The 13542-nt window shown below is 42.7% G+C and overlaps 1 protein-coding gene across 12 annotated transcripts in view; it reads right to left on the reverse strand.

Annotated features, from left to right (window-relative positions):
• The window catches only part of LOC106569141 (adhesion G protein-coupled receptor L2), a 128895-nt gene that overhangs the window by 65052 nt on the left and 50301 nt on the right, over positions 1–13542 (reverse strand). For 8 of the 12 annotated variants that reach the window (XR_001320447.2, XR_006758787.1, XM_014140160.2 and 5 more), the window contains exons 4-6: positions 4043–4152; positions 2953–2967; positions 719–1522 (exon numbers count right to left, since the gene is read on the reverse strand). Coding sequence is in view for 10 of the 12 variants with exons in the window: in XM_014140160.2 (XP_013995635.1) it covers positions 719–1522; positions 2953–2967; positions 4043–4152 (929 nt within the window). In the remaining 2 variants the exon portion in view is untranslated. The remainder of the gene's footprint in view (positions 1–718; positions 1523–2952; positions 2968–4042; positions 4153–13542) is intronic. The other 4 variants (XM_045694181.1, XM_014140159.2, XM_014140165.2 and 1 more) reach the window with 1 other exon arrangement.

Here is a 13542-nt window from a genome sequence, read left to right on the forward strand (position 1 = left end):
CATAATATTATGGAGATTGTCTCAATCTAGGGTAAATGAGGGGCCGTCAACGCACGGTTGATGGGGTAGCCATGGCAACAGATGTCCGTATCGGCTCCAAAGGCAAGGCAAGGAAAGTGGGATAACCTTCTGTCATACTGTATGCAATATTTCAGAATCCCATTCCGGGGCATTAAAAGGGAAGTTCACAAGGCCACTGTTCATAAAGGACTGGGATAAGACCTGAGATTAGAACATTTGATAGGGTCCAAGCTTCAAGTGGAGAGGTAGTTCTTGAGCTGGCCTTATGGTAATAAAGGAAGCAAGGCTTTATAGCTGATGCCTTGTGCCAGAGTACGAAGGCTCCTGAGGGAGTTATACCTCGTTCCAAGGTGAATCTGTAATTTTCTATTTACAAATTAGGTCTTTCCCCAGGACAAACACAATCTCCTATTCTCTGAATCACACTTGAATTGTGTTCAAAATTAAAAATCAGTCATCTGTGACTTCCCATGCAGCAACACACACTCAACACACACACACAGGAATATATTCAGCACCTGACGAATATACAACACAAAGGACTGAATCCCAACCTGAAATATGTGCTTGTAACTCAGTCTTTTTACAGTAATCCTGTTTTGATCTCAATGGGAGGTTTGTGTGAAAATTCAATGTACACATACAGATCTCAGATCAGGATTCATCTGAAACAGGCCATACTGTGACTGAGGCTTACCGTCAGCAGGGTCTTTCTCAGCGTCAAACTCCAGGTCGTAGCGCAGGATGTAAAAGTTATTCCACACGTACAGCTGGTTATCTCTGGGGTTGTAATCCACAGCAGCGATGTACTGGTACTGGTTGGGGAACAGGATGTCCGTGTACTCTCCCTGGCTCAGCTTGGTGTTGTAGATGTAGTCGATGTGGCTCTTGGCCGTCTCGCTCTCGTTCTCCTCGTAGGTGGACCGCACCACGTGCAGCACGCCACACACCATGAAGGCATTGGAGGCGGATCTCTTGTCGTACGCCGTCTCCCAGGTGGCCTCGAAGCGGAGCGTGTAAGGGTTGAGCTGTGACACCACGATTCGTCCGTTGTTTTGCTCCGTTGCGTAGATCACCCACAACCCCCGCTCGTCGACGGCGAGGTCTATGTCCGTCTTGCCGCCCCAGCGGTATGGCGAGGTGTCGTGATAGTTGGCGTTGGCCACAATTGCCTCACCACTCTTGATGCGCGTGCGGAGATCAAATTTCACAATGTTACGCGTGCGCTCCTTGTTGAAGAAGATGGCCCCGTCGTAGGCCACGAAGCCCGTGCCGTCGACACGATGTGGGAGTTTATAGGTCGTAGTCTGGCGGCCATTTTTTAAGTCCTCCAGGGAGGCATACTCAATAAGGGTGTCAGTGCGGTACGGCGTCCAGGGCATGAAGAAGACCTTGTCTCCTGCCTGCAGGGGGTCTTTAGACCACGCCCCCGCCTGTTGCTCCACCTCAAACACAAACGTGGGCTCCCCCACCTCCTTCAGGGTCCCGGGACAAATGAAAACTAGTGAGGGACAGAGAAACAGAAAGATGGGTTTAAGTAAAAGATATGCAGAGTATAAACAGATATTTCATCACGGTATGTAGTGTGTATATTGTATAGTTTTCGCTGCTGTCCAAGTAGTGTGGGACAAAGATGAGTGACAGTCATTTAACTAGTGTTTAGTGCTATTGCTTGTGAATAGAATGAAAAATCAAAAGGTGAAGCCAAGAGAATGATGTGCAAGAGTGAGTAAAGGACTTGCTTCTTTATAGAGTTTGTCTGCCGTACACGTTAACTGTGTGGGACCAAACAAATCCAAAAAGTCAAACCAAAGGAGGATAAACCCTGTAAATGCAAGACATGTAAAGGATGGAAGAGGTAGGGATGAAGTGTATACTGGAACCCTTGTTTTAATTGCAACTTCTACCTGGCATCAAACAGTGACACTGACAATTGTGTAAATGGCAAAACTGCACATGCTTACTGAAAAAGCACACAGAAGACAAAAGGATAAGGGATAAGACTTGTGGAGAGAACCAAAACAACATTCTGGATGGAGGAGGTGGCAGCGAAGCTGGGGTAAGATGAGGGTAGGGTTTGGAGAGAAGACAGGACAACAACAGAAGATGTCTTTACCTCTGCTGTTGGGGTTTTGTTGGGTTTGGGATCACGTCGAGGGTCAGCCATTATCAACAGTGACCCGGGCGCAATTAGGTTTAAGTGCCTTGCTCAAGGGCACAGACAGATTTTTAACCTTGTCGGCTCAGAGATTTGAACTAGTGACCTTTCGGTCACTGGCCCAATGCTCTCACTGCTAGGCTACCTGATGCATAGCATTATTTGTTTAGCTCGCTACCGAGCTCTGTACAATGCATATGATACTGTATGATAACATTTATGCACTTCTGTATTTGAGAGCTCTAGCTAATAGTTTTTTATAGTTAGGCTTGGTGGTAGCCTAGTTATGTTGTTGTGTCAGACTCGTTCTGTAATTTGAATTTAAATGGGAAAATAACCCTCTTAAAATGTCTTCACATGCTTATGAATTGGTGTATCTGTATCGTGTTGTATTATTGAAATGTATAATGGTTTAGATGAGAAACTGCCTTCATAGCATTCTTCCAAACTGTCTATTGTGAGATTTACGGTACTAGAGGTGTGCAGGGAGATGTAATATCTGGTGACGTATGAGACCAGTACTGGTAACAGGTCTAGTGAATCTGAACGGGCCCCATCTTTCAAAACTCAAGACTGCTTTTACAAATCAGCTTTGAAATTCAAATTGTCTCCCAGAGTTGCAATCAACACCCTATGGGGGTTTGGGGCAGGCGTTTTGACAAGAGGCAATCAGGAGGGAGGAGACAAGAGGGAGGGTTGTATTGAACACCACATTACAGGGAGCTGGGGAAGGGTGGGGCTGGGACAGAGGGAGGACTGGACCACTCATTTACCTTTTTGTTCCACTTCTATTTTAGGCATTGAAAAAGAAAGAAAGCAAACAAGAAAGAGTGCAAGAGGGAGAGAGGTTATCGTGAGTCAACTACCAGGTAGGCTACATGAGTAGAGAAGGTTACAGGATATGATCGATAGAGGACCAAGAGATGGCTGTTTTGGGGGAACAAGAAAAAACGGAAAAAATAGGGAGATTATCAGGACCTATAATATGAAAGCATACAGGTTAGGGCTGGAGACAAAATACACAAATTGTTCAACCGATCACGATTCCATGCTTTTCTAGCCATCAAAATAATATTTGTTTTGCCTAGTCACTGATTGCATCAGTAATAAACAGGCCGAATTACTGTCCAAGTGAATTGTTTGACATAAAGAAACATTGTACTGTTTCTGAAATCCCTATTCATTCAGTTTAAAATCAGATAACATTCTTAGAGAAACAGCAAAAGGGTTATTTTTGGCAGTATTGTCTAGGGCAGTATTTACTCAAAAACTTTAGACACAAATCTAAATTCCGTAGTCTGCTTCGCCCACACACAGAACATTACTTGCTAATGTTACAGGCACAATTTCCCTAATGAGCCAAAAAATACAATTGCAAGTGAACAATGGCTGATGACGAGCAACCCAATATTGAGTTCCTTCATTAAAGCAGTGAAGCAACAAACGGAAGAGGGGAAAGATCCTAGCGAGACAACTAAGGAACAAGAAAGACTGAAACTTAGAAGGAGAGAGAGCATAGAGGTTAATACAGAAAAGATACAAGAGGGGAAGGAAAGTTAGATGAGAAAGGAAGAAGAGGTCAAAGCAAAATATTATTTCATGAAAATAAATCTTCAGTGAATTACATACTGTAACAGCAACAAGAGTCAGATTTTTTTTAAATAAATACATTTACTATTTCATTTAAAAGATCAGCTTTTCATTGTTTTATAATAGATGGAAAACATACTTTTACACACAGATAACACATATCCCCCCCTCCTACAGGACCCCACTTAATAAGTAAAAGGATCTAATAAACCTACCTACACATTTAAGAAAAACCATATAGTTGCACTGCATCATTAAAAGCTGAATACTTACTATATGGGACACATTCATACTGGACCTCTAGGTACTTGTAAGTGCCAGGACAAGGATCAGGGAAGACATCAGAGCCAGTCAGAACCACACACTGAGTACGGTTGTTGCACCTGGGAAAAGATGGATCACAAACATTTCAGCAATGACACAAACTACTATAACATCCCCAGAGTGGTATTAGAATGAGAGAAACACATGAATAATACATAGCCACTTCCCTCTTCTATCCACACACTCATTCAAATCCAGTTTGCAGTATTGCTGTGGTGAAGGATATGAAAATCATATTAATCCGAGCAGGGCAGTAAATATACTGTACTGTTGATGCTATTAACAAGTTGAGGGAGGAAGAAGAGAATAAATAGAGGGAGATAAATAAAAGAGAGAAACAGTAAATAGATAAAGAGAAACACACACACACACACACACACACAGTAAATATATATAAAGAGAAACACACACACACACACAGTAAATAGATATAAAGAGAAACACACACACACACACACAGTAAATAGATATAAGAGACACACACACACACACACACAGTAAATAGATATAAAGAGAAACACACACAGACACACACACACAGTGAATAGATAAAGACACACACACACACACACACACACACACACACAGTAAATAGATATAAAGAGAAACACACACACACACACACACACACACACACAGTAAATAGATATAAAGAGAAACACACACACACACACAGTAAATAGATAAAGAGAAACACACACACACACACAGTAAATAGATATAAGGAGACACACACACACACAGTAAATAGATATAAAGATGAATATAGACATAGTGTGGAAGAATTATGAGGAGTTGAGCTGAAGACAGGTAGGGAGTATATTATGGGATGTTCATGTATATGAGATGAGAATATCAACCTTATCAGTTCCAGCCACTAAGCACCACTCACCCACACAAAGAGCAATTAAAATGTGCACAACAGGCGGCTGCAGAGGGTAATTGGCTGAAATGACTGTTTCTAGTGGGTCACAGGAAACACATAAGTCTCATCAAGTGAAAACCACGTACTGTTTATCAAGTGTTGCCCATGTATTTGTTATGGGAGACTCCCTAGCCTTTGCTATGGGAGTTAGGCAAATAACTCATAACTTGAAATGACCTTGGCTATGAAGTTTTATGTACTACTCTTAAAACTGTTACAACTGTGTGTGTTTTGTGAGTGAAAGATGGAGGGGGAGAAAGGGGAATAGAATAACTGATTTTGTGTAAATATAGGATGAAATTGGCCTCACTTCAATCAAGCTCTCGAGGCTGAGGGATTGAGAAGGCATAGCATCAACAGCAGCCACAGCGGCATCCCAGCTAGCACTTTTGTTGTGAGAACGTATGTTTTTGGTTTCACATTGGTTGTGGAAACGAAGCCATACGTTTCATGACCGGTAAAACGGAACGTTTTTTGACGTTCTAAGAACAGAAGTGAAAATCATTTATTTTTATTAACCCTCTATGAACAGAAATGATAGGTTATTTTGAGGTTTTGAATAACTTCCTTAATACTTTAACTGAATGTTTCAATAAGACTTAATAACTTTTTTTAAACTCCAAGCACAGATTGGACATTTCCATAGGCATTATCCATGCAAACATTTATTTTGACATGGCATCAGTGAGATTCTAACCTATAGTCTTTTGTTCTCCATCTATGGAATTAGTCCACTGCGTCACCAGGATGGAGCTAGCATGCCATGTTTTTTTACGCATACAAAGATGCTCATTTTGGTCTATTTAAACAGACCCCATTTCAAAGGAATCAAGCACTCATTAAGATCAGGTGTGGTCAATTATTGGGGGCGGCTAACACACCTGAACACACTTAAAGAGAGGATAGAGAGAGTTTTGTTATAGCCCTTGGTTCACTCCAGACCTGACTGACCTTGACCAGCACAAAAACATCCTGTGGTGTACCGCATTAGCATCGAATAGCCCCCGCGATATGCAACTTTTCAGGGAGGTTAGGAACCAATATATACAGGCAGTTAGAAAAGCAAAGGCTAGCTTTTCAAACTGAAATTTTCATCCTGTAGCACAAACTCCAAAAAGTTCTGGGACAATGTAAAGTCCATGGAGAAAAAGAGCACCACCTCCCAGCTACCCACTGCACTGAGGCTAGGAAACACTGTCACCACCGATAAATCTACGATAATCGAGAATTTCAACAAGTATTTTTCTACGGCTGGCCATGCTTTCCACCTGGCTACCCCTTTCCCGGTCAACAACTCTGCACCCCCCACAGCAAATTGCCCAAGCCTCCCTCATTTCTCCTTCACCCAAATCCAGAGAGCTGATGTTCTGAAAGAGCTGCAAAATCTGGACCCCTACAAATCAGCTGGGCTAGACAATGTGGACCCTCTCTTTCTAAAATGATCTGCCGCAATTGTTGCAACCCCTATTACTAGCCTGTTCAACCTCTCATTCGAATCGTCTGAGCTCCTCAAAGATTGGAGAGCTGCCACGGTGATCCCCCTCTTCAAAGAGGGAGACACTAGACCCAAACTGTTACAGACCTATATCTATCCTACCCTGCCTTTCTAAAGTCTTCGAAAGCCAAGTTAACAAACAGATCACCGACCATTTCGAATCCCACCGTACCTTCTCCGCTATGCAATCTGGTTTCCGAGCAGGTCATGGGTGCACCTCAGCCACGCTCAAGGTCCTAAACGATATCATAACCGGAATCGACAAAAGACAATACTGTGCAGCCGTATTCATCGACCTAGCCAAGGCTTTTGACTGTCAATCACTGCATTCTTATCGGCAGACTCAACAGCCTTGGTTTCGCAAATAACTGCCTCGCCTGGTTCACCAACTACTTCTCAGATAGAGTTCAGTGTGTCAAATCGGATGTCCTGTTGTCCGGACCTCAGGCAGTCTCTATGGGTGTTCCACAGGGTTCAATTCTCGGGCCGACTCTTTTCTCTGTATACATCAATGATGTCGCTCTTGCGGCTGGTGATTCTCTGATCCACCTCTACACAGACGACACATTCTGTATACATCTGGCCCTTCTTTGGATACTGTTAACTAGCCTCTAGACGAGCTTCAATGCCATACAACACTCCTTCCGTGGCCTCCAACTGCTCATAAATGCAAGTAAAACTAAATGCATGCTCTTCAACCGATCGCTGCCCGAACCCAACCGCCCGCCCGTCTAGCATCACTACGCTGGACGGTTCTGACTTAGAATATGTGGACAACTACAAATACCTAGGTGTCTGGTTAGACTGTAAACTCTCCTTACAGACTCACATTAAGCATCTCCAATTCAAAATTACATCTAGAATCGGCTTCCAATTTTGCAACAAAGCATCCCTCACTCATGCTGCCAAACATACCCTCATAAAACTGACCATCCTACCAATCCTCGACTTTGGCGATGTCATTTGCAAAATAGCCTTCAACGCTCTACTCAGCAAATTGGATGCAGTCTATCACAGTGCCATCCGTTTTGTCACCAAAGCCACTGGCTCCAGGTCATCTATAAATCTTTGCTAGGTAAAGCCCCGCCTTATCTCAGCTCACTGGTCACCATAGCAGCACCCACCCATAGCATGCGCTAAAGCAGGTATATTTCACTGGTCACCCCCAAAGCCAATTCCTCCTTTGGCCGCCTTTCCTTCCAGTTCTCTGCTGCCAATGACTGGAACGAATTGCAAAACTCACTGAGGCTGGAGACTCATATCTCCCTCACTAGCTTTATTTAACTAGGCAAGTCAGTTAAGAACAAATTCTTATTTTCAATGATGGCCTAGAAACAGTGGGTTAACTGCCTTGTTCAGGGGCAGAGCAGCTTACAGATCATTGCACCTGTACATAGCCCATCTGTAAATTGCCCATCCAACTACATAATCCCCATATTGTTATTTATTTTATTTATATATTTTTTGCTCCTTTGCACCCACATTCATCTTCTGCACATCTATCACTCCAGTGTTTATTTGCGAAATTCTAATTGTTTCGCCACTACGTCCTATTTATTGCCTTACCTCCCTAATCTTACTTCATTTGCACACACTGCATATAGCCTTTTCTATTGTGTTATTGACTGTACGTTTGTTTATTCCATGTGTAACTCTGTGTTGTTGTTTGTGTCACACTGCTTTGCTTTATCTTGGCCAGGTCGCAGTTGTAAATGAGAACTTGTTCTCAACTGGCCTACCTGGTTAAATCAAGGTGAAGTAAAATAAATAAATAAAAAAATTGTTGATGCTAAGAATGGAATGTATACGTTCTTATATAACGTTCTGATTGTTCGTAAACACCATGTGTAGACTTAGTCAAATGCAGCAAAAATATAACAAATATAAAAAGTGACAGGAGGAACAAAGTCATATGGCTTTGTGTGTGGGTGTGTCGTCAATATGCATGTGTGCGCATGTTATGTGTGTGTGTGTGTGTGTGTGTGCACGCGCGTGTATGTATGTGTTAGGGGTGTCAGTCTAAGTATGTGTGAGTGTGTGGGTAGAGTCGGTGCAAGAGAGTTATTTTAAAAAAGGGGTCAATGCAGGTAGTCTGGGTAGCCATTTGATTAGCTATTTAGCTGTCTTGTTTAGCAGTCGTATGGCTTGGGGGTAGAAGCTTTCCAGGGTCCTGTTGGTTCCAGACTTGGTGGACTGGTACTGCTTGCCGTGCGGTAGCAGAGAGAAGAGTCTATGGCTTGGGTGGCTGGAGTCTGACCATTTTTTACTTCCTCTGACACCGCCTGGTATAGAGGTCCTGGATGGCAGGGAGCTCAGCCCCAGTGATGTACTGGGAAATAATCACCACCCTCTGTAGCACCTTGCAGTCGGGTGCCTTGCCAGTTGCCGTACCAAGCGGTGATGCAGCCAGTCAAGATGCTCTCAAATTGTGCAGCTGTAGAACTTTTTGAGGTTCTGAGGGTCCATGCCAAACCTTTTCAGCCTCCTGAGGGGAAGAGGCCCTTTCGTGCCCCGTTCTAAACTGTTTAGGTGTGCGTGGACCATGTCAATTCCTTAGTGATGTGGACACAGAGGAACTTGCTCGCCCCTCCGTTTCCTGTGGTTCACGATCAGCTCCTTTGTCTTACTAATGTTGAGGGAGAGGTTGTTGTCCTGGTACCACACTGCCACGTATCTGAACTCCTACCTAAAGGCTGCCTCATCGTCGTCGGTGATCAGTCCTGCTATGTGCAGAGACTGTTCCAAAGCCAAGCAACTATTCTGCCCCCTTCCCAGAAAGTTGTGGGATGGTTGTATGCAGAATAACCAGAGGACAACCACGCTCTCACCAAGCTCTAAGAAGCATGTGGCTCTCATAACGTTATGTGCTAGATGGAAACAGTTATCCATTACAAAAAAAAGCTGAAAGAATTGCACACCGTTTAGTGATAAATATTTGAGACCGTCAAATGCAAAGTCGTGCAAGTTGGACAGATCTCTCACAGAATCACAGCTGAAGCAGAAAGCCTAGCTGTCCCTCAAAATCCGAAAAGGAGAGCTTTCAGTGTGACAGCCAAAGTAGAAATTAGGTTGTTATCAGACCTGTCATAAAACTTCCCTGCAGCAAACCAGTAACCTTGTAGGAAATCCATGTGTAGTTATAATTACGTACAGATAAGAAACACATACGTAAAATGCTAAGAGTTTATTAACCAGCCACTCGCTGCCTATTACTGCCTGCATACAAGTATGTGATTAGCATTGAAATATTGGACAATTACGTCCAACTTATGTACGGTCGGTAGGCTAATCAATTCTCCCATTATGTCTCCCTTGAATCATCTATTCTACAATAGCAGCAGGCAGATCATCCTCATCATCATCACCATCACAATGACATTACAGGAGGTTTTTGGGGATGCAGACTCCCCTCCGTCAGAAAATATTAATTATGAAAAATGTCATTATCCCCCGCCCAGGGCTATTACCCTGTCCTACTCTGAGGGGAGAAAAAGTGATGACTGGGAAAGGGTGTGAAAACCCCTACAGACCTTTCCTTGCAATTAATCTGTAAGCTAGCTTGCTACCGTTTTATGTTTTTTTTCCTCCAATGACACCAGAAATTATGAAACCAAAGAAGTTAATTTATAGACATGACTCATGTGTTAACACTAATTTCTCTCCTTTGAAACAGTGATTATTTTCACATATCATATTTTTGTTAATCATCATATTTGTGTGTTTTTTGTTTATGACCAATTGCTTGATAGGTTATTTTTAATTCTTCAAATACTTACTAAACCCATAGTGGCATCCATGGTCACAGACAAATCCCCACCATCATTTTTCTCTTCTTATGAGGTGTATTTACAGTGAGGGAAAACAGTATTTGATCCCCTACTGATTTTGTACGTTTGCCCACTGACAAATAAATGATCAGTCTATAATTTTAATGGTAGGTTTATTTGAACAGTGAGAGACAGAATAACAACAACAAAAAAATCCAGAAAAACGCATGTCAAAAATGTTATAAAATGATTTGCATTTTAATGAGGGAAATAAGTATTTGACCCCTCTGCAAAACATGACTTAGTACTTGGTGGCAAAACCCTTGTTGGCAATCACAGAGGTCAGACGTTTCTTGTAGTTGGCCACCAGGTCTGCACACGTCTCAGGAGGGATTTTGTCCCACTCCTCTTTGCAGATCTTCTCCAAGTCATTAAGGTTTTGAGGCTGACGTTTGGCAACTCGAACCTTCAGCTCCCTCCACAGATTTTCTATGGGATTAAGGCCTGGAGACTGGCTAGGCCACTCCAGGACCTTAATGTGCTTCTTCTTGAGCCACTCCTTTGTTGCCTTGGCCGTGTGTTTTGGGTCATTGTCATGCTAGAATACACATCCACGACCCATTTTCAATGCCCTGGCTGAGGGAAGGAGGTTCTCACCCAAGATTTGACGGTACATGGCCCCGTCCATCGTCCCTTTGATGCGGTAAAGTTGTCCTGTCCCCTTAGCAGAAAAACACCCCCAAAGCATAATGTTTCCACCTCCATGTTTGACGGTGGGGATAGTGTTCTTGGGGTCATAGGCAGCATTCCTCCTCCTCCAAACACGGCGAGTTGAGTTGATGCCAAAGAGCTCCATTTTGGTCTCATCTGACCACAACACTTTCACCCAGAGGTCCTCTGAATCATTCAGATGTTCATTGGCAAACTTCAGTTGGGCATGTATATGTGCTTGCTTGAGCAGGGGTACATTGCGGGCGCTGCAGGATTTCAGTCCTTCACGGCGTAGTGTGTTACCAATTGTTTTCTTGGTGACTATGGTCCCAGCTGCCTTGAGATCATTGACAAGATCCTCCCGTGTAGTTCTGGGCTGATTCCTCACTGTTCTCATGATCATTGCAACTCCACGAGGTGAGATCTTGCATGGAGCCCCAGGCCAAGGGAGATTGACAGTTCTTTTGTGTTTCTTCCATTTGCGAATAATCGCACCAACTGTTGTCACCTTCTCACCAAGCTGCTTGGCAATGGTCTTGTAGCCCATTCCAGCCTTGTGTAGGTCTACAATCTTGTCCCTGACATCCTTGGAGAGCTCTTTGGTCTTGGCTATGGTGGAGAGTTTGGAATCTGATTGATTGATTGCTTCTGTGGACAGGTGTCTTTTATACAGGTAACAAGCTGAGATTAGGAGCACTCCCTTTAAGAGTGTGCTCCTAATCTCAGCTCGTTACCTGTATAAAAGAAACCTGGGAGCCAGAAATGTTTCTGATTGAGAAGGGGTCAAATGCTTATTTCCCTCATTAAAATGCAAATTAATTTATAACATTTTTGACATGCGTTTTTCTGGATTTTTGTGTTGTTATTCTGTCTCTCACTGTTCAAATAAACCTACCATTAAAATTATAGACTGATCATTTCTTTGTAAGTGGGCAAATGTAGAAAATCAGCAGGGGATCAAATACTTTTTTCCCTCACCATATCTCCATTGTTTCAGCCAGCATGCGACATAGGAAATCACAACCGTTATCCAGGAGTTTCACCCCAATGTCATAATCAGTGGTTTAAAGTTTGTATCTGTACATTTTTTGACAAGCTGATCATATCGAAAAAGAAAATACTTCTGCATTTCCTGCTCTGTAGACACATTTCAAATAGGCTCACGATAACTCCTGATAACGTTGGGGAGCAATATTCAGAGCTTAAATAGCCAAATTGATTAGTCACAGGAATCAGGACTAATAAAGCCAATGCAACAGCCTGCTTTACAAATGGTGGGCCTACCACATGGATGGGCATTCATGAAATTCCATTGTGGGCCGACATGGTAGGCTACACCCCGGTAAGCATGAGCCGACGTCTTTTGGACGTCTTTTTTTTGTCCTGCCAGACCGGACATCTTTTTGGGGTGTTTTACAAATGGTAGGCATACCACATACAGTGGGGGAAAAAAGTATTTGATCCCCTGCTGATTTTGCACATTTGCCCACTGACAAAGAAATTATCAGTCTATAATTTTAATGGTAGGTTTATTCGAACAGTGAGAGACAGAATAAAAACAAAGAAATCCAGAAAAACGCATGTCAAAAATGTTATAAAATGATTTGCATTTTAATGAGGGAAATAAGTATTTGACCCCTCTGCAAAACATGACTTAGTACTTGGTGGCAAAACCCTTGTTGGCAATCACAGAGGTCAGACGTTTATTGTAGTTGGCCACCAGGTTTGCACACATCTCAGGAGGGATTTTGTCCCACTCCTCTTTGCAGATCTTCAAGTCATTAAGGTTTCGAGGCTGACGTTTGGCAACTCGAACCTTCAGCTCCCTCCACAGATTTTCTATGGGAATAAGGTCTGGAGACTGGCTAGGCCACTCCAGGACCTTAATGTGCTTCTTCTTGAGCCACTATTTTGTTGCCTTGGCCGTGTGTTTTGGGTCATTGTCATGCTGGAATGCGTTTTTCTGGATATTTTTGTTGTTATTCTGTCTCTCACTGTTCAAATAAACCTACCATTAAAATTATAGACTGATCCTTTCTTTATCAGTGGGCAAACATACAAAATCAGCAGGGGATCAAGTACTTTTCCCCCACTGTAGATGGCCATTCATAAAATAATATTTCAGGCAACACTGTAGGCTACACCTCTGTAAGCACGGGCCGATGCTTTTTGGGCGTATTTTTTTGGTGCAGTCCGGACCGGCCTTGATTTCCACATCCATGGACATTGGTTTTTGGTCCGGACCAAATCTGAAACAATCATAGACATCTATGTTTGGTTCAGATTTTGTCCAGTCTGGATCGTCCTTGATTTTGGACAAACAGACATTTATAAATGACATCTTTTCAACTTTCATTCAAACCAAATACAAGCCTGATTTCAACATCTGGAAAATACAAATTTTCAACTTTGATTCAGAACCGAAAAAGAACCTGATTTCAACGTCTGGAAAAAAGGTATTTTTTAACACCTGGGAAAAATTCCTTTTCAACGTCCTGGAAAAAATGTATTTTAAACCTACAGAAAATGCTTATTTTCACCTTTCCTTCAG

This window comes from Salmo salar, chromosome ssa14, assembly GCF_905237065.1.
Source record: "Salmo salar chromosome ssa14, Ssal_v3.1, whole genome shotgun sequence".
In the NCBI taxonomy this organism is placed as follows: Eukaryota; Metazoa; Chordata; class Actinopteri; order Salmoniformes; family Salmonidae; genus Salmo; species Salmo salar.